Below are 27,245 nucleotides of genomic sequence, written 5' to 3'. Positions count from 1 at the left end.
ACACATAAGGACAACGGGCCAGAACCTTTGCTGATGTAAGCTGGCCCAGCCCTATTCAAGTCAACATGCAGTCATGATAGACAGCAGCCAAGTTTCTCAAGGGAACTGATCGAGCCCAAATTTGCACCCCATCTGCTTCTCATTCTAAGGCGTCCTTCCCGCTCAGGACTGTTCATCACTTTCTGTCCTTGCCAAGGTCAAAGTTACAGACTCTGTCCAGTTTGACAGCCATATACAGAAACTAGGCTCACCGGAATTACAATAGAGGAATCACACTGAACTCTTTCCACTGAGCTCCAGCCAATGTGACATGGTGGCTTGGGTTGGAAGTTTTTTCCTCTGGGTCAGATCCTAAATGATGATGTCCCTCTCGGAGAGAAGGAGGGATTATGATGCCTGAAGAACTATCTCATACCTTGTCCCTCAAGAGCCATTGGTCGCTCTGTGTTGGTCCCCAGCTGCACAGGACTCTATGTAGTTAACTGTCACTGGATCAGAAACTTTGTTTTCATGTTAATACACTAATAACTTTGTTGTGAAAAAAGTTCAGGTTGCTCTACATGACACAAAAATCACAACAGCACAGAGATGAACAGCTAAACTACCTAACAGTACATACTCACTGCTCCTCCAACCACAGGCCTGCACCTTACCAACTCAACTACTATACACTACAGATCACACACAACAACCTTAACTCTGCCCCAGATGTCCTGGAGCTGCTAGGACCTCTGAAAGCTGGAGGAGTTTCAGCCCTCCCAGATGACCCCAGTGGCAGTAAGCAGAAGCTCCAGTTCCACTTGAGTCAGCAGGTGGTATTTCACTCTGAAGAACAGTACCTGCATTAGAGACAGTATACACTGTCTGACCGAGAGTGGGATGATATTGGTGGGGCTAAGCACTGCCAGTCCCTAATGACCAGGAACCCCTGCCTTGCAACAAATAAAACACGGAGACATGGAAATAATCTTGAGAAGCAGAGCCTTCATTCTGCCTTTAAAGTATGCTTCTGTTCTGAAAAGTGAAGGTGCAAAAATGACACCTCCCCGCTGAACAGACTGCTCCCTGCGCAGCGTCCAAGTCATCTCTCTGGACTTCAATAGCAGAAGTAAAATTTTCTCTCTTTTTGCAACTCTTAGTCTTGCAGAGTCAACACAGAGAAGAACGTCAACTGACTTGTTTTCTTTTCTGGACACACTCAACTTCTACTACATTGTTTACTCAGTTCCAATCAGTTACATCTGTGCAAATCCATTTTTGCCAGTGAGGCTACAGAGGTGTCACGGAAAGCATGCTGGAGGGTATGATGATAATGGGGCTGCACAGGTATAACTGAGGGCCTAATTTGACCAACAGGTTGTTTGTTATTGATGATAATGTGTGAGAAGGAAATAGTCAGGTGTTGAGTTAGCAGGCCTGGGAACCTTCTTACTTGTAAATAGAATAAATTTTATCTGCAAATCACTGACAGATAAACAGGGAATGCTTTGATGCCACTTTGATGGTCACTTACCAGGGCACCACTACACGTTTCGTTTTTAACAAATGGAGCTGCTATACTTTTTGGAAGTTTAAGCACAAGGAAAAATTTCGAAACCGAAGTAGGCATGTGGCATTAAATACATATAATGTATAGCACAGTGTAATGGATTTAGTTAGTCAATTCCCTGTTCTGAAGAAACTGAAGTTCTTTGATATACAGTAAGTCCACCAGTTGCCAAGAAGGACAAATCACTACTGGGATGGACTCATGAAAGAGAATGAACAAGGGAAATGATTCTTGGATTTCAGAGCACATCTGTGGATTCACATCTGGTGCGCAATCATTTAGGGTTATTTCCTTTGCTCTTACATACATTACAAATAAACATATAAAACGATATTTCAAGAAGCACCTCATAAATTATATGATAAGATATACTTATCCAGTCATCATTTACAAAATAATATTCGTGGAAAAAGAAGCCTGTTACATTGCTATACCATCTTCATAACAACGACATTGAAGGGAGTTAATGAACTATGAGCCATTCTGTTGTGCGCTCTGTCACAGCAGCCTTCATCCACAGAACATCCGTAGCGGTCATTCAATGAGAGATGTGGAAACAATCCATATTTCAGTTGTGACTCACCACTCGCCTTCCGTTCTAGATGAACCAATAAAGAGCACGATTCCTGTCTTGCTGGCCAAAGCTACCTCTATTACATTAATATAAAAAAAAAAACCCACCAAGGAGACATCTGCTTTCACGCTGCTATGTAAATGTTCCAGCATTTCAGCAAAATTGTTGAGGAAAGGTCAGAAAAAGTAAAAAAAGATTAAGGAATGACTCTTGAGGTTGCAAAAAAACAATGACAGCTCTTAAGTAGCAGTCTTCTGTAAACATCTGTTTGCCATTACATTCCTGTCAAAGGTATTTGACAGAATGGTTTTGAAGTTTTGGGGCAGCGTCATTAACAAATGACTTACAATATTAGTGATTTTTTTGCATGTTAGTTGAGGCAGCACTTAAAAAAGAAGTATCTATTTTACAATTCCTATTTAGCCGTCACCTGAACATGTCACCAAATTATTTGATAATTTTTGTGACTGAATTGATATTCGTTGCTAAACTGAGAGTCCTCTTCTTTGCTCATAGCTAAATTTCCTCCACATAGATGTGCTAGTTGTATGGTCTCGATTCAAGGAGAAAGGCATTTTACCGGTTAAATGTAAAACACTTTTCTCCAGCCTACTTTCTTTCTGAGTGCTGGAAAAAGGGTGGGCAGCAAACAGAGGGAATATGTTACACAAAATCAAATCTGTCCCTTCAGAAGGCAAGTTGAAAGACAGGCATAAAGTCAGGGGCTCCATGTAAACATTTGTACCTGTTTAATTATGTTGATGGGGGTGTGTGTGATTTTTTTACTGAAATAAGCACACCAACCCCTAATGTTGTTGCAGTTATACTGGCATGAAGGTTCTTACACCAGTACATCTTATTTTCCTTTCTGGATGGGAATAACTGTACCAGCACATTTATACACTAGGGGGTATTGTACCACTTTAGCTACTCCATATAGTTAATGGAGTACAACTTTTGTGTTTAGGCAAGGCCCTAAGTTGCTGATGTAGCCAGAGAAAGACTTCCCAACAATAAGAACCTACTTTGCCATTTGTTTAGTTTTCTCTTAACCCGTAATTGCCTACGGCAGGGTTTACTGCATCCTGCTCAGATACAGCTAGTAAAGACTATTACTAGAGACAGGATACTGGGCTGGATGAAACACTGATCCTATGTCCCTTTCTCCACAATAGTTGAATGAGCAGAGTTATAGCGTATGGCTGAAGGGCCAAAATATGGCTGTGCCAACACAGGTGCATTGTGGGTAAGAGGGCTCAGGAAGCCCTTTTCCTCTCAGGGTTCTCATGACGGAGGTAGCTATAAAACAACAGCCTGAACTATACAATGCAAAGTGAAGGGGGGAAGGACATCATCTGTTGATGAAAACGTAGAGCAATTTTGGGGGAACATGGCTGAGCAAGCTGAGGGGAGGCTAGAGGAGGAAGGCCAGCCCTGGGAGGAGCTCACTGTAAAGTTCTGCAATGATGTAACAGTCGCTGCCAATACCTCTGAAGGCATTTTGCTTACTCTTATGCCATGCAGGCATAATGGCTCCTGTCAACATCATTCAGGTGGTACACCGACACCAGCTCCCCTCCCTAATACAGCTCTGGCTCTGAGGTGACATTCTAGCCCCGCTGAAGTCCAGAGGAATTTTGTCATGGCCTTCAGTGGAGCCAGACTTTCTTTATAAAAGTGGCAATTTAGCTCTAAAGTTCTGGATTAGATGGGGACAAGAAAAAACAGGAGAGAAAAGGACTGGGCTGGATTTCACTCTAACATAATATGTACATATATATTAATAAGTGTTGCAAATTATTCTCTCCATCACCTTTCTGCTAAGACTCAAGTTAAGATTTCCATATTTCCCTTGGAATGGTTGGTGAGACCCCCCCCTCATTCCTACTATGGCCCTGTAAGGAATGGTGTTCCTAGCACAGTTTTAGGTGTTAAGCTACACAGTTATTGTGTGAGAAACACAGAACCCCAACCTGAGGTTTTGGCAGACAAAAAAGGACTTTCTATTCACCCTTAAAGAAAGACAATCAGTAGAAAAATGGACCTGATGTATATTGAGCACAGCTGGGCATTTTCAGATACTTTAACTGGCTTTCAGACTCCTTTGACAGAGACAGGGTTGTTTTTTTTAGATTAAATGCATAGTAAAGTTCTCATAGTTTTTGCATTTTGTTCAGAGTATGAATTTATTACATTGCAGACCTGTCTGCATTTAGATAGAGGCTGATAATACCAAACCATGTTTAAATCACGCATCAGTTTCCACTGAGTCACCGAGAGCATAAACTGAGACAAAGCAGGCATGGATTGCATTTAGTAGTCCCACTTTTGCTAACATTTCCCCCTTTCTATAAACTGGTAGTGGCAGTAAGCATGGGCAGGACAAAGCCAGATATTCCTTCTTGCCCTAGTAGAAGCACAGGATTTACCGCACCTTTGAAAGAAGAGGTGCCTTCAACACTAAAGCAGCGTACAGATGATGCTAACCAAACATACCTTGTATGCGTCACTATGTCTGTCAAAGCACCACCTTCCAGAAACTCCATAACAACCCAGAGCTCATCGCTCACGAGATAACTGTTGTACATGTCAACCACATTTTCATGATGGTAATCCCTCATTATTACAACCTAAGCAAAAGACAAACACTGCATGAGTTACTGGAAATGTTTTGATTCTGGACTATTTTTTTTTTACCTCTATACAGGGGAAGGATAGCTTAGTGGTTTGAGCATTAGCCTGCTAAACTCATGGCTATGAGTTCAATCCTTGAAGGGGCCATTTAGGGATCTAGGGCAAAAATCTGCCTGGGGATTGGCCCTGCTTTGAGCAGGGGGTTGCTGAGGTCCCTTCCAATCCTGATATTCTAGATTCAAGGAATGCTGTATGCTGTAACACCCTTGCTAAATCCTTATGCCTACTTACACCATGTTTTCTAACAAATATATTTACATGTCCAGATCTTTCCCTGTAAATCATTTCTGAAAGATGGAGGAAATATAACTTCTAAACCACATTTAGTGGAAAACAGCTTTCTTTTGAATATAAAAACAGGAATGGTTCTTTCTTTTTTTTCTTTTTTTGCCTGTTGCTTCCCCTTTTAGTACAACAGAGATTGTATCAAATCAGTTAAGCGAAGCCTTCTTCATGGCGCCACCAAGGTCAATGTACAGAGAATTAAAAACCAAAACACCCTAATAATATATATCTCACTTGTGACCTGGCTAAAGCAGCAGTAGGGGCCCTAGGGCGTTTGTTCCCTTTTGCCCCTGCACAGTAACCCACACCCCAGGTAACAGGGCAGAGCTCTATCCTTGCTGCTGAGCAGGTGAAAGCACAATAATGCAGGGAATGGGCAAAGCCTTGGCTGCATTGGGGTGCCAAAGAACATACGCTGGGACAGATTACAGATCAGACCTCCCTTCCCAAAGCAGCAGGGAACCAGGCGACTGACTCAGAGTATCTTCAGGTTCAGGGCAACAATGCTGGGCTCCCGACAAAGCTATGACTAAGCCCATACTGAGATATTTAAAGGAAAGGCAGAATAGAAAATAAAATGAAGTTTTACATTTGTTTACAAAAGTGACAAATATTTTGCTTGATGGTCGGTGTGTGACCTGCCCATAGTAAGGGGACACCCCAGATGGAGACTGCGACTCAAGAAGTTACAACTGAACTCACCATCCCTATCTTAAGAGGCCAAAGCCTTATCCTTTGGGCACTGAGGGGTTTCCATTTTGTTCCTCTTTGTGATAAGTAACCTGCAAAATTGTCCCCTCATCCAAAATGGCTTACCTCATTGAAGAGTAATTCTCTCTCTGCTGTTTCCTGAGATCCATTTTCTTCACTGCAACTTGCTTTCCTGTGTGCTTCTCAGTGGCAATGCAAACGATCCCCGTGGAGCCTTCTCCTATTTGATAAAGTTGTCCAAGTATTCTCTGGGGTCGCCGGGACTTACAACGAGCTGGAGGGCAGCTCTGAACTGTTCATGTGATACCCTGGAGGGCTGCTGATCGGAGGATGAACCCCAGCTGGGTGGGGGATAAGCACTTGACGTGATACTTGGGGAGCTTGGGTAAGAAGCCGTGGAGATATAAGGAGAGCTTGACTGGAGGGTTGGCTGGTGATAATGAGACGTTTTGTGATAGACTGAAGGATAGTGGAAGCTACTGCCTGAACAGCTACTTTGCTTTGACTTTGAGGTAGCTTTGTTGGGCCTCTAGGGTAGGTATCTGATCCAGATAGTGGTGGGCTAACTACCATCTGAGCTCGATCGTACTCCACCTGCAAAAATTAAAACAAGGCAAAGTTAACATGTTGTATTCAGCATTGATCAATGGCTGAAAATAACTGCAGGTATTATGAGCATTCTAAACCTTACGTTATCAATGAAGTCAGACCTCAATTCCTCAGTACCATGACATGGCCACCTCCACAGTGATTTCTCATTTCTGAAGTTCCTACTTGGTTTTCTAACTTTTTCTTTTTGTGGACATTTAGTAAAAGAAATCTCTAATCACAGACCCACTTGACACTGCCATTCCTTAACCCTTGCTTGGTTCTCAGCACATTTCACTCTCTGGAACACCAGCAGGAACTCCAAGGATCACTGATGGTCCATAGCCCGCCGAGGTGATGAGTAAAAATCCCTATCACTTTATTTATTATACTCTTTAGGATTAGTGTAGCACAGGGGTAGGCAACCTATGGCACAGGTGCTGAAGGCGGCACGCGAGCTGATTTTCAGTGGCACTCACACTGCCCAGGTCTTGGCCACTGGTCCAAGGGGCTCTGCATTTTAATTTAATGTTAAATGAAGTTAAACGAAACTTCTTAAACATTTTAAAAACCTTATTTACTTTACTTACAACAATAGTTTAATTATATATTATAGACTTATAGAAAGAGACCTTCTAAAAATGTTAAGATGTATTACTAGCATGCAAAACCTTAAATTAGAGTGAATAAGTGAAGACTCGGCACACCACTTCTGAAAGGTTGCCGACCCCTGGTGTAGCACAAGCAATCTGTTTATAACTCAGTATCATGACATCCCGTACAGATGGTATAATTTTGAGGGGAATGTCCTCTACAACCTAAATACCTATTCCTTTTAAAGTGACACTCTGGTACCCACTTGCTGAGAATAAAGATTTTTTTTTTTAAATCACCAGTTTAGTACATTCTGATCACAATAAAAATGTAGATTTTAGGACCATTAGATCATCTAGTCGGATCTCCTGTGTATCACAGGCCAAAGAATTTCATCCAGTTACCCCTGTATTGAGCCCACTAACTTGTGTTTGAATAGCATATACCTTCCAGAAAGGCATCCAAGTCTTGATTTAGTGGCTCACCACTTCCTTTGGTGGTTCGGTCCAGTGGTTAGTTGCTCTCGCAGTTAAAAATTTGGGCCTTATTTCTAATTTGAATTTGTCTGGTTTCAATTTCCAGCCATTGGTTCTTGTTCCTATATGCTGCAAACAAGTCACCTCTCAATCTTCTTTTTGATAAGCTAAACAGTTTGAGCTCCTTAAGTCTCTTGCTGTGTTAGCTTCTCCCCTCTCCAGCCACCCTCTTCCCCCTTCCTCTCTACAGCAGCTGGAAAAAGATATTGAGCTCGATCTGCCCTTTGCTTTCACAAGAGTAAAACAGGAGGAGCAACCTTTGTTTCCCAATCAGTTCCAGTGCTGAGGAGGGCTCACCAGGGCTGGAAACCAAGCCCAAGCTCCTGAATCCTGCAAAGCGCACTGTTAATGGAGAGGACCATAAAGACATCACACAGGGCAGCCAACAAATCGACCCTCACCTGGTCGGCAGAGGTGTAAAGAACAAACACGACATACAGGAACTTTGACAGACACTTTAGATGGCAATACAGGGTGTGCAGTGCAACAGTTCTGACAGGGGCCATATCTGTTCACAACACAATGAGTGCGTTGGCAGTGATTACTGTGATTGGGGGCACTGGAAAGATTTGTGTGTAACTGTCATCCAGCATCCATTACCCAGCTGATGTCTGTGCCACACTGCCATCCTTACTGCCATGCTAACACCAATTTACCTGCATCTCAACCTGTTCTGAGCTGAGGTAAAGAGATGCACAGAGGAAGCCATTTGCAGTGCACAACAAGTTTTATAGGGCATGCAAAATCCAGGAGCTATGCTAAATATTCTTGACCGCCATCTCCTGGTACCTGGACTATTAACTACTTGAATATATACAGATACAGATCACACCTAGAATGAAACCAGGACTGACTGGGAGCTGGAAAGTGGTTCCCACTCCAACGATCTGAGTGATAAGGGCCTGCGAGCATTGGTTGCACTCCTGTGCAATGTGATAATGTGGCCAAATGACTGCCACAATTGAAGGGAGTGAGGGCTGGTAGCATAGACAGACGCATTTTGATTGGATAGATCTCAGTCATATCCAGGGCAAATTGGACACTGGCACCAGCTTAAAATCTCTTCCACTGATGGCTCAACTCTCACCCCTTCTAGTTACCTGTCCTTTCCCACTGACTGTGGAGCAGACACTTCCCTAACTGCTCCATGCAGATAGGGCATTGCACACAAGCACCGGTCCTAGCGTCCTACAACAGCACCGAATAAGATATATCAGGTTATCTGGCTCAAATGACAATGGTGCATTCATTTCAAATGTCTTGTTTATATGATTCACACATTCTAATTCTTCAGGGTCTTCCTTTCAATTTCCCCAAATCGGTATTGCATCTATTGTTCTTCCCAATAATATGAGCATCATTATAACAGGCAAATGCTACAATAGATTAAACAAACAATAAGCAGAAACCATGAAAGTTCCAACTAAGATTTTGCCCTGGGGTGCAGGGAAGAGTAGTGATTATGTGAGCCAATAACCTATGTGAAATGGGTGTTTGGTCTTCATCGTTTTCAAAGTGAGTTTCCTTCAAGCAAGACAAAACGAGCAACAAGGAGAATAATTTAATTTACCATTTCTTAAATGATTTTCCAGAATGACAAACTACTTAACTGCAGTGTCATACAACCCCTAATTTTCCTTTGAAATCAGAGACAATCTGGGAAGAAATTATCTCAATAGGAGGCTTTAAAACCCCCCCACAAGTGTAAGCATTATTCCTTTGATGGAAAAATGACTAACAACACATGCCCTATTTCCACTTCAAAGTTCCTTTGCCTTAAAGTGTTTTCAAGCTTCTTCTACGTAAAGTAAATGAATTTTTTACATTCTCAGACAAGTTGTTTGCTCATCCATACCTCTATTCAAACTCAAAAGGTATGGGCAAAAATACACAAAAGCAATTTTTGGAAATGAATCTGTTTACAACACAGCAAAAATAGCCCATGACAATGTGTGTAACATCTCTGAGGAGGGTGGGGAGGGGGGTGCACAGACACAGGCTCATGATGTAGCGCAATTACAAATAATTATACCAATGAATTCATTTAATCAATCAATTCCACTGGCGGTGCACAGGGGTGGACAGGGCATAAAACTCTACACAGCTCTCAGTTGCTACTATTACCACTGGCTGTCAGCCAGGAGTCCCCTGATCCATGCTAGTTAAGCGCACATTAATCTGAATTTGGCAGCGTAATCAAGGACCCAACTGAACTGTGAAATTGAATTCTGCAGCGGAACATCATTTGACCGTTTTATGCTAAGATGAAAAAAAAAAACCTGCTGCAGCATCAATTTATCACTGTAGCCTGCTGCATGGTAAAGAAGGGTTTGTAGCTGAAATCTACTCAGTGGGGGAAAAAACCTCCAAGTGCAAAATGATATCAGTGTTTTGCAACATTCTGTGTAAGAGGCTTGCCCATCTTTTCATCTCACATACAGCTTTGAATGGGAGGAGGGTTTGCTGCTTAAATATTCCTCTTTGAAATGTGAAACTGGAGTCGTCTTCTTTAACATGACTCTTTTGAGTCGTCGCAACCAATAATACGTAGCATGCACAAAAACACCAGACAGTATCTTACTTAAAGTAGCAACTTCCTGAGAGAAGATTTTTATACAAGGTAAAGATACAAATAATTATAGTAATGGATCCATTTGATCCATCAAGCAGAGTTTTCTATAAACTGCAAAGAGCTAGAGACCACTAGGGATTCTGCTGTTGCCAATCTAATCAATGTGTAAGGTGTCCAGATTCTCTGGTGATGGAGGCACCTTTCACACATTTAGATCAATATAAGTCAAATATTTGAAATTTAAATTTAAGGATGCTATGTGTTTTCAGAATTTGAAAATGAAAATTAATAGGTACTGCAAAACTTCTGAAAAATATAGTGTACTTGCTAATACATTTTTTAGCATTTGATAACCCGGCTTACAGTACAATAAAAAACCATTCATTTCTGGAATACAATGAAATGTAACAAAAATATACAGGGAAAAGCCATTAAATCAGCTAACTTCTCATTATTAGCTGCATCGTCATGCAGTTCTTCACATCACTGCAAAACCAAATAGATACTATTTCATTAATGCTTCTATTTATAATATTGTATTTAATTAGCCTCCCAAAGGAAACCCTTTAAAAGATCATAAAAAAAAACCTCACTGCAGGCCTCATTAAAGATCAGGTCAACAGGGCAGATTAGGTTCTGACATGAAATCCATCAAAGCACTGCACTGTAATGGAATACACTTCTGCTGCTGTGTGGGTTGGTTCACTGACTCACAATATTACTCAAATGTGTACACGCTCCTTTCAGAAGAGGTCTTTCAGTTGTAACAAAAAGGGTCTCACAAGATGGTTAAAGTCATTTTACCTTTCATACCGATGACAGTAATGCATATTTTGTAACACCAGAAATTACAGACATTTAATATGGTATTAGGAGGAAACACCTGCTTATTCATATGAAAACTAAGACCCTGATATTGTAACATGATCTACATGGGCAGACCCTTCACCTTTGTGGAGTACCGCTAAATTATTCATAGAAGCAGACAGCAGGAGCACTGTAGAAAAGGCCCATCTCAGAAATGGCTGCCCCAACCCCTCAGTTGAAGAATTTGGTATCCTATGGGAGGGAACCAAAGTGAAAAATAAGGACAAACATCTTAAAAGGGGACCCCCCCTTTCCACAGAGGTAGACGAGGCTGATCATTTGTCATGAACCTTGTCCCACCAGGAGATGAGGATGGCACAGGAGGGTGTAGAGAGGCTGTGGTGAAAGGAGATTCGATCACTAGAAATAATGCTAGCTAGTTATGTGGTGACTTGGTGACTTGCCTGCCAGATCCAAAGGTGGAGGATCGGATGCTTACTGGAGGGCCCAGGGCCCTCACCCCCTCCTACATCCCAATCCTCCTTCCCCAGCTCAGAGCCCCCTCCCACACTCTGAACCCCTCGGCCCCATCGCCCAGCCCAGAGCCCCCTCTGCACCCCTAACCCCTCATTCCTAGCCCCACTCCACAGCCCACACCCCGAGCCGGAGTCCTCACCTCCTCCCACATCCCAACCCTCTGCCCTAGCCTGGTGAAAATGAGTGAGTGAGTGAGGGTGAGGGAGAGTGAATGACAGAGGGAGGGGGTACAGAATGAGTGGTAGTGGGGTCTCGGAGAAGGGGCGGGGCACGGGTGGGCCCTCAGGGAAGGGGCAGGGCAAGAGTGTTCAGTGTTCTGCAGTTAGAAAGTTGGCAACCCTATGTCCACACAGATTTCTCACAAGTAAAGGGGTGGAATTTGTGATCATGCTTCATATCAGTACCAGTGACATCAGGCTGTACAGGAGCGCAGGCCTGTAAAATAAACCGAGGTTACTAGGAATAAGACTAATGTCTAGGCCTTCTCCAGCAGAGATCACTGAAATGCTTCCTTTGCCACACACAAGATGAGCTAGGCAGGGATAATGTCAGGGTTTCACTATGTGAATGAAAAGATGCCATAAAAAAGGAAGGGGTTACATTCATTAGCCACTGGGAAAAGGAAGGGAGAGCCTATACTTAAGGATTGGCTCCACCTTAACTAAAAGGCAAGGAGCCTGCAGGCACGGGGTGGGGAAGGAAGTCTAATGTAAACCAGGATCAGGGGAAAACCAGCCAGGTGCTGAGGAGCAGTCAAATTAGACAAAGACTTCTGTTAGGTATGGCAATAATACAAAAGTTACCCTATGCTGGGCATCAATGGATAGGGCAGAAATTACAATCACACTGGAGGAGGGACAGGATGGCTGGATGACACAGGTGGATTCCAGAAAATAATAACAAGGTGTCACATAAAGGAATTTAAACATAGGCATATGGCCAAACACAACATCATTAAAGGACTGTATACCAGCAGGAGGAACTTATAGGTGAACTAGAAAACCTGACAATAGAAGAAGACCTTAGTCTAATAAGCATTTCTGGAAAACAGTGGAATGACAAAGACTGACAGGATACTGTAGTACAGGGGTGGGCAAATGTTTTGGCCCTGAGGGCCACATCCGAGTATGGAAATTGTATGGCGGGCCATGAATGCTCACAAAATTAGGGGTTGGAGTGCGGGAGGGGGTGAGGGCTTTGGCTGGGGGTGCAGGCTCTGGGGTGGGGCTGGGGATGAGGGGCTGGGGGTTCAGGAAGGTGATCCAGGTTGGGATCAAGGGGTTTGGAGGGCGGGAGGGGGATCAGGGCTGGGGCAGGGGATTGGGGCGTGGGAGGGGGCCAGGGGTGCAGGTTCCAAGTGGCGCTTACCTCAGGCAGCTCCCAGAAGCAGCTTTTGAGTCTGATCAACTCAGCATAGCCAAATAAAGATACCTGAGTGATGAATTCTGGAGTCAAACTGAGTTCTTGGGAAGGACGACGTGGAAAGAAGTCTTGGAGGGAATCCCAACTTCCATTGAATACTTGTAAGCACACTGTAATTAAGTTCAACATCCTCATGGGAGAGGCTGTATCATAAGTTAGCACCGTGACTTTAATCTTTAAGAGGGGAATTTTCAAAAAAAGTGAAAGGGGTAATCCAGAAAAGCCCTGACAAGCGAGTAAATTAAAATCCTTACACTCTGCATGGAGGCTTCTGTATCATAGGACAACAGAGTATCTAGAGGTATGTGTAGCCCTAAACTAAAAAATGAAGCAAGATGGTAACACAAAACAGCACAGATTAAATCATCACTTGATGATTGCCTATTCTGTTCATCCCCTCTGAAACACCTGGCACTGCCACTGTCGGAGGACAGGATATTGGGCAGGACGAACATTTGGCATGGCCAGTCTTATGTTCATATGTTTCTTATGTTTAAAAGGTAAGATTCAAGAGATTAGTAAAAGCCAAACAGATATTCTTCAAAAATGGAAATCCAGCCCAAGTGAAGCCAAGGGAAAGAAACAAACTCTGGTAGTAAATATGTAAAATGGAAGTTAGGGGATTTGAAGAGCAAATAGCTAAAGACATATAAACAAATAACAAGAATTGTGTATTCCAAAAGCAGGGAACCTGCGAGAAAATAGGTGGGTCTCTGAGGCAGCCAGGGAACAAAGGGATATGCTTAAGTCGGACAGGGATATTGCAGAAAAGCAAAATTTTTGTTGATCAGCCTTCTACACAGAAGGAGATACCAAACCCAAACCTACACCTTTCAGCCTAGTAAAGTGTCAGAGATTGGTATCCTATTTACCCCCTCATGACTTAAGAACAAGGGGATATGTAGTGAAACTGAAGGGTGACACATCTAAAGCTGGTAAAAGTACAGCACACATTATTAATCTTTGGAACCCATTGCCACAAGGTATCATAAAGGCCAAGAAATTAGTATGCTTAAAAAAAGGATTAAATGTTTACATAAACATCCACAGCAACATCAGCTAGGAAACAAAGTGTATACAGGATATAAACCCTCTTGGTTCAGGGCAAGTTTGACTTCAGTGGGCTTTGGATCAAACCCAAAGGGCACTAACCAACATCTCACTGAAGGAGGTGAGGAAGAAACTTGCCCTAACTTTCTCTGAAGCAGATGGTACGGTCCACTGTTGGAGACATGATACCTTCTACTTGGACTACCAGTCCGATCCAATAAATTAATGAGACCGTATGCATGTGTGAAATATGCAGTGGATCCCACTGTAAAGCTGGACTTAAATACATAGGGCCAAATACATCCCTGGTGTTACATCACTGAATTCACTTGAGTTACACCAGGGATGAATCTGAGGTACATGGTATATCAGATGAAACAGCTGCAAGCAATACTGAACTAAATCTATCCTTCAGATGTATTAGCTGTAATGACTATCTTTCCTGAATACATTTTTAAAGCCTTGCATTCGTGCCTGCAGATTTTTTCAATACGTACTTTTTTCCCTTTTAATTATACTTTAAAAGCAATCTCAGTGGTAAGATATCTGATTCGCAACCCGATTCTTATTTAGTAAACTCATTTAATAAACCATTGTCTCTCTAATGCCTCTCTGAAGAGGAAACTCTCTAGCAATCATCCGTAGACAAAAAGACTGCTGTTCAGTTCCTGGAGTTGCTGATGGAGTTGGGAATTGTAACTGCTGCACAGAATGGTGAATCATTGAGTATCAAGTGTGCTAAGGTTGTAGAAATGTTTTCTGTGTTCTAAGGAACGCATAGCTGACAGTAAATCTTGCATGGAGGCACTCTTTCCAAAGAGCCTACACTGCACTGATCCTTTTAAAATACACCTCTGTCTACAGTCCTGTTTAAGGGACCAATCCTGCAAATTTACAAATTATATTAAAGCCGATGTTAAAAAAATTATATAACAAACAGGTTAAGAAAAGCATAGTGCTTGAGTTAGCCACAGGTGACCCAAACATCCCTTGGACATATATGACATTGTTTAGACTTTGCTTAACACAAATGAGCACAGAAGGGGCAACTGAAGACACTTAGTGGCTGGGAACTCTTCTGTCCCTGGGGTTTGGCTTGAAACCCAAAACCAAAATGCTTGCTTGAATTTAATTTAAACTAAGCCTCCTTGGTTTACATCTAATAGGCCCGGGCATTAACTAGAACTCTGGGTGGCAGCATCAGCAGAGAAGCTAAAGAGTGGGTGGCTGTGAAGAGTGAACAAGCCTTTCACATCCCTCCGGCATATGGTCACAATATATTTGTGGTAGAGCTTCGACTGCTGCTTTCTGTTCAGGAGGTAGATAGAATCGATTTTCCAATGCTCTCAACCCAGCACATGTCGTGAGCATTAAAATGTGACATTATATAACAATAAAACAGATCGCATCCCTTGGAAGAAGTGCTCAGCACGTGGGAGCTACAAGTGCTCAGCAAGTCAATACCGTTGAAAACCCGGCTGCTTTTTACTTAGGCATCTGAATGTAGATTTAGGTGGCTCAGTTTAGGCCCCCAAGTTTGTATATTTTGGCCATTTTCCCTGTGTAACACTGAGGAAAGAACTATATGTGATGCTGGTAAGTCAAGTGTCAGGTCTGGCCAAGGCCTGTCTCAGCTGAAAACTGACACACTCACAGCTGGAAACCAGGCCAATTCACTTGTGTTTTAGTATAGATCACAGTGAATATTAAATGCATAAAAGTATATTTGGCGTTTAAACTTCATGAAAACTAATGGGATGTTACACACCTGGTGTTCACATATTTGTATCCTGTTATAACGGACTAGCAAACATTTACATTGTCTATATCCCTGTAACTAAATAACCCATCAAACGAGAAAGAAGCCTTGTGTAATGCAAATGAAGAACTGTAACAGGAGTGTGCACGTTCTTAAAGGCCAATGGTTATTGTGTGTGATGATAAGAGATCGAAGACTCTAAATGCGCTCCATCATCAAAGAAAGGCACACACCCCCAACCCCCGTGGGCAGTCATCCCATCAGCTTGTTTTCTGCGAGAAGACAATCTAAGTAGAGACACAAGAAAAAATTCTTCATCTCTGGACTGTTTGGATTCTAACAGGGAAGAATAACCAATGAGAAAACGGAGGTCCCCAGAGCTACTCTGATTAGCCCTAAAAGACTTTTGGGAAACTGGCAAATTACTACATCTCTGCTACCCCTTGAAATTATAGACTGTGACTCAACTGTACATATATTTGCTTTAATATCTCAATAACTCTCATTCTTTTGTCTGAGTTAATAAACCTTTAGTGAGTTTACTATAGAATTGGCTACCAGCATTGTGTGACAACCAGGATGCAAATTGACCTAGGTGAGTGACTGGTCTTTTGGGACTGGGTACAACCTGAATATTTTGTGTGTTTTTTTGGTATAAGTGACCATTTATCACATAGTCCAGCTTGTCTGGGTAGCAAGATAGGGTGTCTAAGGGAACAGTCTCTGACCTGAGGTGGTGGAATCTCCTTTTTTAGAGGTTTTAAAGGTCAGGCTTGACAAAGCTCTGGCTGGGATGATTTAGTCAGGGTTGGTCCTGCTTTGAGTAGGGGGTTGGACTAGGTGACCTCCTGAGGTCCCTTCCAACCCTGATATTCTATGATTATAAGATTACTGTAGTACTCTGGGAGTTCATACTTGGTACTGGATCAGTGAAATCTAATGACAGAACATACCACCAGTCTGGGGAGTGGGGGTCTGCCCTGCTTTTGACAGTCTGTCCTGAGGGAGGCACAGTCGTGAACCACTCCAGACAGCATGACACTATAACTTCAGGAACTTTCAAGGGTTAACAATTAAAAGATGTAGCATTTTAATTGGTAACCCTTGAAAATCCTTTACTGTACAGCTCTTTCCTCAGTGTTTTAGAGGAAAAATAAAAGGTTATGGCCAAAATATACAAATGGGGGCGGGGGGTAAAGTGAAGCACCTATTCAGATGCCTAAGGAAAAGAAGCCTAGTTTTCAAAGGTATTGACTTGCTGAGCACTTGCAGCTCCCAGTGAAATCAATGGGAGTTATAGGTGCTGAGCCCCTCAGGAAATCAGGCCATTTTTTACTTAGGTGCCTAACTATGGATTTAAGTCCTCAGCTTTATACAACCACATTTGGAAACTGCTGGTCACACCTGTGAAAGTGTTGGCCTGTACCGATAGCACCTACAGATGTTAATTTTACCTTTGGAATGCCTCCTGCCGTTTCCGACAAGCGAGGGTAGGTGTATGAACTATACGAATGCCCTTGCTGATTTGGTTTAAAAGCACTTGCTCCGTATGGCACGACTGGTTCCTGAAGACCTGAACCTGATCTGGATCTCTGTCTCATGGCTGGCTGAGGACTTGTCTGGTTTACATAGGATGACTTTGGTCTTTTGTCATAGTCATCCTTGTCTGGTCCATTTCCCCAGTCGCTGTCACTGTATTCCAGTCTCTCTTTTGAGCACTCACTCTGCATTGAAGTTCTAGATGGAGCGTAGTGAAAGGATTCTCTGTAGTCTAGAGACGATCCACTAAGAATCCTTTGATATTCCAACTTTAGGCCACTGTACTCAACTGGTTTGCTTTTTGTTTCCATGTGTGTATGGTAATCTGGAAGGAACCTTGAGATGTCTGACTTCAGGGGCTTAATTTCTGAATAACAGGTGTCTCTGGGTTTTGTTTTCATCACGTGTCCATTCTGTTTTGGGGTGAAGCTACCTTGGCAGTATCTGTCTAACTCTTCCCCATAAAGACTCTTATCTCTGTATTTTTCAGTGACATAGTCTGTCATGGTGTCCGACTCACTGGAATACTGAGAATATGTGATATAACCATTTTCTTCCTGGTGGCTTTGTACATGGTTTGAGTTTCCTTGGTGTGGAGTGGGAGGACTTTCCTTCCGTAGGGAATTAGAGCGTGTCACTGAGATATTGTCAAATTCTTCTAGCAGGCCATTGATTGAAGTATCCTTTTGAGGTTTATTTCCTCTAACGATAGTCTGGGAACAGAAAATTGCTTTGATTAAATACACTCTTCTATGTAATATTTGATTGATAAAACCAAAATGATCTAGCAAGCAATACATTCAGAGATTATGTTCTATTCTCCTATCAGGTAGCTCATTTTACCAGTAAGTACTTTATTGCAGAATCATGCATACAGAGACACAATTATCAGCTGAGATTACCGAAATAAACCAGTGATTCTGGATGTTTCAGTTTTGGGTGTCTAACTTAAGACACCTTAAAAAGGGTCAAATTTTCAGAAGCAGGATATTCCGCTCTTAAAAAATGGAGGTACCTCAAATTACTAGTCACTTTTGAAAATGTTGGGACTATTATATTCGTTACTATTTGCTGCTTGTCTATATCAGACAAGACTAATAGTCTGACACTGGTGTACAGTATAAGGGTAGGCAAAAAGAAAATCATTCCACAGTCTACATTCACTTATACATTTGACTGTGGGAAAGAGTCAGAATGGAAAGTAGTGTACACTTTATTGGGCACTATTTTCTTTGAAAAAAAAGATCTGTGAATATAATAGGACCACCCTGAGTAATTACACTGGAGTTCATCTAACGTTAGAGACACCAGGGGGGAAATAAAAATAAAGTGTAAAACCTAAATACTTATCTCTTATGTGATGTACAGAGGGGACATTCACAGCTTTCAGCAGGCCACCTGGCTACAATAATATCTTTAATTAACCAAGTATCTTTTGAAGGGCTAAATCACGGCCCTGGGACATCCCACAGTGTGGGAGCTCCATGGCCTGACCAGGCTGTGGTAACCTTTCCTATATCCTAAATATTGCATAGTCATCCACCCTCTCTCCCTTCTGTTCCCATTTCTGCAGCCCTGGGGATGGAGTGACCTCCACAGCTCTTGCTGGGACAGAATGCATGAGCTCCCGCTCCCCAAACTGCTTCCCACCACTCAACCACGCAACACCTGCTCCCTACTAATTCCAACCCAGGATGATGGGCCTCATGACTGGCATGTAAGGGCACAATGAAGTCAGTTATGCCTGATTTCTGCACTCATCTATCAGCGACTGAACTATTTTTTGACTCACTATAGCTATCCTCGTAGCATATGATTATAGCAATGATACTAATATTGGTTAATCATTGACTCCTACTTTGAGCGTCAGAAAGAACCACTGTGACGTTTGTATGTTTCCTGTGAGAATGAAACGGACTGATCAGGGGCCAGCTGGCATCAAATTTGCTTTGGGGATTCACACCAGCTGAGTAGGTGGACCCCTATTTTTAACTTGTTTAGTTTGTAAATAGAACTTAGCCAGCCTAGGGAGATATCCTGTAGCAACACTTTTGTGTTATCATTCTGTGCCTTTATGATCCCCACCTTGTGTGTGCCACAGAGCCCGGCTTCAAGGGGACTTCTGGTGTTTCATCGACAAAAGACACTGAGGGGAGGGGGCTACTGGATCATCCCGCACAGAGGTGGCCCACAGAAGGGGCCACCACAACTCTGAGACTGCAGCAGCTGCTCTGGAGCCTTGGTGGGAAAGTCTCCTTCCCGACATCTGATCCCCACTGACTTCTTCAGTGCACAGCCTGGCTCTGGAGGTTGTGCTTCACGTGTAGACCTGGCTTCAGATTAAGCGGAGCTGCTAGCGAGTGGATTTGAAATACAGACTTGGGCACTGAGCCCAATCCCTACAGACCGAGGCGACTTTCCCAGAAGCGCACAACCCCCGACATCCTCGTGCAGCTCAGGCTGAGCCATACGGAGCAACCTGATGGCGCTCATTGAATTGCGGAAGTTTAGTTAGAAGATGAAAGGAATGTAGCCATTGTGATGCTGTCTGAACTACTTCAAATTGTGTGGTATGACAGTGCACAAAACCCAATTTAAAATATTCATTCAAGCTGGCCTAGATCACTGACATAGGGACTGAAAACTGGCTGAAGGACAAAAACCAATGGGCATCTTATCACCACTATCATCAGTATTAGGGGATAAAGAGTATTATTGGTCAGCACAGGTTAACATTTTCAGAAGCACTTATTTCACTTAGGAGCATCACTCCCATCAACCTTCAGTAGGACATAGGGGCTTCTGGAAATTGTATAGCCAGGCTTCACCCACAGTGAGTTTATAATCTAGACAGGCAACAAAAAAATGCTGTGGAAGACCCGGAAGATGGTGCTCTGGGTAGAGCTATATTTTTCTTATCATCTATAGATATTGACATTAATAGATAGGTAAGACAGATATCAGTAGATGAGATAGACACCTCGCATAGCTATATCTGTCTGTCTACATACCAAATTTGTCAATGGTGCGGAGACACTTTTACAGGCCCAGCGTTGCATTTGTAGACTTTGAAGGAAGGATGAATGGTGCTGTATCAGTAGGGAAGGTATCCACTGGGGTCTTGCAGTGCTTGGCTGGGCTTTTGTCATTTAGTCCTTTGATCTGTGCGCTGGGGCCTATTGAAAAATGTTTAGGGGCATGATTTTTATTTTACTTTGTTAGTAATGCTGGCCCAGTTCATCCTTTCCTGCTGGAGGGGACTGTGAGGGAAAAGGAGATAAACTCTATGAGGTTTCCCTAGCTGAACTGCCTCAAAATTATTCTCTTGGAGAGATAGGTAGTGGGATTTGTCCCCATGTGGAAGTAGCAGAGGTTAAGGGTGGTGGGTTTTTTGGCTCTTTTCTTTTTTGGCCCCACCATTCTGTTTTGTCCCTACAATCCCCTTTTGAGTGGTCAAGGGTAAACAACTGACCTCCCTCTCTCCTTCTGCACTGATACGTGGAGATCCGCACTCAGAAGAGCTCCCCTCACACATCGATAGGAACAGGGAATGATCAGAAATTCCATCCTGGTCCTGAGAAAACTTCACCATAAAAGTCTGGTCACAACCAATATGTTTCTGCAACATTTCCAGCCAGTTCTAGTGTACAAAGTGCTTTGAAAGCACTGGATGGAAGGTGCATGCAATGGAGGTGCAAAGCAGTATTGGTAATGGGATAGTGCAACCACTTTGGGCCTAACAATTGACTCCAATTGTAAGTTCAAATGTAAAAAGTTTGTGCAAGTTCATAACATGTCACAATAACCTATAACTTTTTGCTTTCTTGGAAATTAACCATGGAAAACAGGTCCAGTTGTTTTTAATAATGAATGCTGTGACCAAGTGAAAGAAAAGCAGACAGAGATACTGGATACGTCCTAACAAAAAGAGAGATGGTTTAAGGACTGTTGAAATTGTGCTTGGTAAAACAAAAAAGATAACGTGAAAATGGAAATTAATGAACCAAAATGGGTGTGGCTGATATTAGGCCTAATTGGTGGACAAAAATAACGAGGAGAAGAACTATGCCACCCCCTTTCCCAGGTTCTTAAAAACAGACTTTGAAAAAAATATAATGTCCCATCCCAACTCTCATCTCATCTTCCCTGATTCCAAGACAGAGGAAGCAGACCAGACCGAAGGATTTTCTTCCAGAAGGGAAGGACAGCAGGCCTTGCTCTTCTTTAAGGAACTTTGTTTTTCACTTCAGATTCCTGAAAGTCATTATATCATCATGACACTCAGTCCTCAGCCCATCACTGGAGACACCTAATTGCCAATGCTGCAGAGATGCGTAAAGTCCTGTTCTGCTCCCTTCCCTGCTGGGTTACTTTCTGCACCCTTCTTTCCTTCTAATCTCTCTCTCACCCTCTTGGCTTTTCACTGAATCCTGAAATCAGTTGCAGTGAATCAGCACAAGATGAGACAACAATCCTGCCCTGTCTAAGGAGAAAAGACCCAACCAGATGATGTTACTGACTGGAATGTGAACCAGGATCCAAGCAACAGGTGTTGTGGTTGAGCTGCCAGCCAAAGTATCCATTCTTAACAAGCCATCCCTTGTTCCCAAAACAGCAACCAAAGCCTTATGTTCCCCATCTTTTCTATCCTGTCTCTCCTTCATCTTTTATTTGTCTGTTTGTTAAAAACAGGAGAAGGGAATACTTTTCTCACATCAGGACTGACAGTAACATGAATCCGTTCTTTTTCATCAAAGTTGTTCAGGAAAATAAGCGCCTCTGATATTTTGCCTCCAAAAGGAGAGAGACTTTAATGGATTTCAATTGTTTCTTTTGCATACTCACTCAATTCCATTTTCATTATAAATGCTTGTTTTAGTTTCTTGTTCTTTCTTGTGCTTGATCAATAAACTTTCAGCTTTAGAATGAATGGTTTGGGGTGTCTGCCAAGAAACCGAGTACACCAAGTCTGTAAAATAGAATCCCAAACCTAAGTATCACTGTTTTAATGCTGGACAGTGAAAGAGTTTATAAACACCTTTAACTTGTTTGGCCCTTGAGATCACTACAACAGGCATCATTCCACTGAGCAGGATGGTGATAGGTTTTCTCCCAGGGACACCCTCCCTAGATACTCTCTGTTGCACCTGACTCAGGGCCACCTTTTGTCTGATCCATACAGAGGTGTGCACCTCCTGGCTTGAAGTAGTAATAACAACCCAAATACATGGTTTCCACCTTGAGTACTCTTGCTATAAAAATTGTTCCAGCACTACTACAGGTTTGCAGTATGTGTGAGGTGCAAGAAGACTCTTGCTGACCCTTGCCTAGCTTGTGTAACGGCCAGGCACAACTGCAGTCCGTGTGCTCAGAGGATCACAGGGACTTCTCTGTCCCTACTTCCCCAGGAGTGCATAGTGTCCCACTGGGAGCAGGTGGGGACATGGTCTCATCTCTCATCCTGCACTAGCCCGCAGAGTGCAATCAGCACACAAGGACAGAAGGGTGCACCCCGTAAAAGGGTTCAGTAGTAAGCATGCTCCCCCTCTGTGCAGGGAGTTCAGGGAGGAATTACTCTGCATGGGCCTGACAAGCTTGACCTAGCTTGAAGTAGTTACTCAAGGGATAACTGTGCCATCGTTAATCATGATGAGCAATACCTCACTCCATGAGGGCAACACTCGGTGCATTGTACACAGCAATCTGTCGGAGGTAAGGGATGGACAAGATGAGTACTAGGCCTTCCATCTCTAATATCTAAGGGTCTGTTTCTGTCGTCCTTGCTCACTTTAGGAAGGTCCTTATTCTGTTAGCAGCCCCATTGGTCTGAAGTGCACATAAGCAGATACTGCAATTTTTTGTCTTTCCATATTAGTTTCTTAGCTGCAAAGTAAGGTGCAACTCAATATGAGTATGGGTGGCAAAATCTGGCTCTAAGATTTCTTACTCACAATGAAATGCACCTTGCTCCTTGAGTAGTTCCACTAAGATCAGTAGGGCGGCAAGGGGACATTCAGTGATGTTCAACTCATAGTCAACCTGTGAAACTCATTGCCAGGGGATATTGTGAAGGCCAAAAGTATAACTAGGTTCAAAAAATAATTAGATAAGTTCATGGAGAATAGGTCCATCAATGGCTATTAGTCAAGATGGTCAGGGATGTAACCCATGCTTTGTGTGCCCCAAAGTCTCTGACTGCCAGAGGCAGTGATTGGACAACAGGAGATGGATTACTTGATAATTTCCCTGTTCTGTTAATTCCTTTTGAAGCATCTGCCATTGGCCACAGCTGAAAGACAGGATCTGGAGCTATATGGACCATTGGTCTCACCCAGTATGGCCATTCTTATGTTTTTATGTAAGGACTGTGACAGACCCAAACCAGTGTGGTACAGGAGTCTGGTAGAGGGCAAATATACTGGTCACTGGGTGAATAGTTTTCTGTTCCCTGAGGACCAGAGCAGGAGCTGCACTAGAGTAATCAGGAATTTGCTAGAACCAATTAAGGCAGACAGGCTGATTAGAACACCTGCAGCCAATCAAGGCAGGCTCATCAGGGCACCTGGGTTTAAAAAGGAGCTCACTCCAGTCAGGGAGGGAGGAGCTAGAGGAGAGGAAGTGTGTATGAGGACCTGGGAGCAAGAGGCACAAGGAGCTGAGAGAGAGAGGCTGTGCTGCTGGAGGACTAAGGAGTACAAGCGTTATCAGACACCAGGAGGAATGTCCTGTGGTGAGGATAAAGAAGGTGTTTGGAGGAGGCCATGGGGAAGTAGCCCAGGGAGTTGTAGCTGTCATGCAGCTGTTCCAGGAGGCACTATAGACAGCTGCAATCCACAGGGCCCTGGGCTGGAACCCGGAGTAGAGGGCGGGCCTGGGTTCCCCCCAAACCTTCCAACTCCTGATCAGACACAGGAGGAGTTGATCCAGACTGTGGGGAAGATCACTGAGGTGAGCAAACCCACTGATAAGTGCAGGACCCACCAAGGTAGAGGAGGAACTTTGTCACCGGACGTTGAAAGGTGGTATATTCAAAAGTGATAAAAGGAAATGAATTTTTACACAATATGTAATGAGACAGTGGATCTCATTGCCACAGGATGTTGTTGAGGCAAAGAACTCTAAGAGGGATTGAACACATCTATGGATAACAAGAATAGCCAGAATTATAATGTAAATGCTAAAAAATGTTTTGGAAGGGATATAAAACCTCATACTTCTGACCTTAAGCCAGTCTCTAACTACAAGGGGCTAGGATGAGACCTTTATATGGGGCAGATTACCCCACATCTATCTACTGTGGGGTTTCTTACACCTTGTTTTTGAAGTATCAGAGGGGTAGCCGTGTTAGTCTGGATCTGTAAAAGCAGCAAAGAATCCTGTGGCACCTTATAGACTAACAGACGTTTTGGAGCATGAGCTTTCGTGGGTGAATACCCACTTCGTCCGGTGCATGTAGTGGAAATTTCCAGGGGCAGGTATATATATATGCAAGCAAGAAGCAAGCTAGAGATAATGAGGTTAGTTCAATCAGGGAGGATGAGGCCCTGTTCTAGCAGTTGAGGTGTGAAAACCAAGGGAGGAGAAACTGGTTTTGTAGTTGGCAAGCCATTCACAGTCTTTGTTTAATCCTGAGCTGATGGTGTCAAATTTGCAGATGAACTGAAGCTCAGCAGTTTCTCTTTGAAGTCTGGTCCTGAAGTTTTTTTGCTGCAGTATGGTCACCTTAAGATCTGCTATTGTGTGGCCAGGGAGGCTGAAGTGCTCTCCTACAGGTTTTTGTATATTGCCATTCCTAATATCTGATTTGTGTCCATTTATCCTTTTCTGTAGCGACTGTCCAGTTTGGCCGATGTACATAGCAGAGGGGCATTGCTGGCATATGATGGCATATATTACATTGGTGGACATGCAGGTGAATGAACCGGTGATGGTGTGGCTGATCTGGTTAGGTCCTGTGATGGTGTTGCTGGCGTAGATATGTGGGCAGAGTTGGCATCAAGGTTTGTTGCATGGATTGGTCCCTGAGCTAGAGTTACTATGGTATGGTGTGCAGTTACTGGTGAGAATATGCTTCAGGTTGGCAGGCGAGGACTGTGGGCGAGGATTGGCCTGCCACCCAAGGCCTGTGAAAGTGTGGGATCGTTGTCCAGGATGGGTTGTAGATCCCTGATGATGCGTTGGAGGGGTTTTAGTTGGGGACTGTATGTGATGGCCAGTGGAGTCCTGTTGGTTTCTTTCTTGGGTTTGTCTTGCAGTAGGAGGCTTCTGGGTAAACGTCTGGCTCTGTTGATCTGTTTTCTTATTTCCTCGTGAGGGTACTGTAGCTTTGAGAATGCTTGGTGGAGATTTTGTAGGTGTTGGTCTCTGTCTGAGGGATTAGAGCAGACGCGGTTGTACCTTAGTGCTTGGCTGTAGACAATGGATCGTGTGGTTTACCCGGGATGGAAGCTGGAGGCATGAAGGTAGGCATGGCAGTAGGTAGGTTTTTGGTATAGGGTGGTGTTAATGTGACCATCACTTATTTGCATCGTGGTGTCTAGGAAGTAGACCCATCATCTGGACCCATGGGGAGGAGACTCTGGAAAAATTTCACCATGATTTCAACAGCTTCCACCCCACCATCAACCTCAGCCTGGACCAATCTACGCGGGAGGTCCACTTCCTAGACACCACAATCCATGCAGCAAACCTCGATGCCAACTCTGCCCGCATATCTACACCTGGACAGTCTCTACGGAAAAGGATAAATGGACACAAATCAGATATTAGGAATGGCAATATACAAAAACCTGTAGGAGAACACTTCAACCTCCCTGGCCACACAATAGCAGATTTTAAGGTGGCCATCCTGTAGCAAAAAAACTTCAGGACCAGACTTCAGAGAGAAACTGCTGAGCTTCAGTTCATCTGCAAATTTGACACCATCAGCTCAGGATTAAACAAAGACTGTGAATGGCTTGCCAGCTACAAAACCAGTTTCTCCTCTCTTGGTTTTCACACCTCAACTGCTAAAACAGGGCCTCATCCTCCCTGATTGAACTAACCTCGTTATCTCTAGCTTGCTTCCTGCTTGCATATTAATACTTGCCCCTGGAAATTTCTACTATATGCATCTGACGAAGTGGGTATTCACCCACGAAAGCTCATGCTCCAAAACGTCTGTTAGTCTATAAGGTGCCACAGGATTCTTTGCTGCTTGTTTCTGAAGAGCTGGTATGGTGCTATTCAACAGAAGGATAGTGTAAGGGTAGCAAGATCTGGGCTTATTCATTACACTGTCAAATTCATGCTTAAAATCCATTCTGTAAAGCTGACAAATGCAATACAGGAATAGCAAGGCAAGCAGCTCTAACTGTGCCTGTGCTGGGAATATGGAACAATAGCCATTTCTACTGCATTGGGCAACACTGAAAACAGTGGAGACCTTCAGAAAAACATTTTGGGATCAGAAAACAAGCTACAAGGCAAACACTAGAGCAATGTGTTGATTAAAAATGGGCTAGATTATCAGCAGATTATCTGGAAAAACTATGAACTGTAGTCTCTGCTGACATCTAGGTAAACACTGTTCTATTTACTCTGCTTCAGTCTCCCAGTACATAGCTTGGATCAGAGCATGCACTATTCAGATGGGGAACTGGTTATTAGAATAAGAGCAAATTAAATTGAGTCTTATGTATTTGGTGCAATGCATCAGTTTGTAGCTTGATCAGATGCAACATCACATAAAGTATAATCTGGATAGTAATTTTTTGGCAAAACAGAAACCAGAACTAGTCAGGATATAACTCCTAATATCCCATTTACATTGTTGGCAGATGAATCTGTGAATTCTGAATTATCTATCAGTCATTCAAAGCAAAGATCAATGTGTTGCCCATATTTATCGTGCTGATAACATTTGACATGATGACAAAAGCAAGGTTCAGAAATCTAGCAACATTTTATACACTTGTATATTTTTGAGTAGAGAGAGTGCCCAAGTATCTTGTCATACCTTATAATGTGCACATGGAATTCTGAAGCAT

General features: G+C 43.1%; 1 protein-coding gene across 1 annotated transcript in view; it reads right to left on the bottom strand.

The window, feature by feature from the left end:
- The window catches only part of PAK5 (p21 (RAC1) activated kinase 5), a 100,698-nt gene that overhangs the window by 21,089 nt on the left and 52,364 nt on the right, over positions 1-27,245 (bottom strand). The window contains 6 exon segments of the mRNA XM_030558017.1: positions 4,620-4,753; positions 5,919-5,941; positions 5,944-6,036; positions 6,039-6,308; positions 6,311-6,407; positions 17,133-17,930. Coding sequence (XP_030413877.1) covers positions 4,620-4,753; positions 5,919-5,941; positions 5,944-6,036; positions 6,039-6,308; positions 6,311-6,407; positions 17,133-17,930 — 1,415 coding nt within the window.

Source organism: Gopherus evgoodei, chromosome 3 (genome assembly GCF_007399415.2).
Source record: "Gopherus evgoodei ecotype Sinaloan lineage chromosome 3, rGopEvg1_v1.p, whole genome shotgun sequence".
NCBI classification, from domain to species: Eukaryota; Metazoa; Chordata; order Testudines; family Testudinidae; genus Gopherus; species Gopherus evgoodei.
The sequence above is the reverse complement of the archived record's forward strand: the minus strand, read 5'-3'. Positions and strand labels throughout refer to the sequence as shown.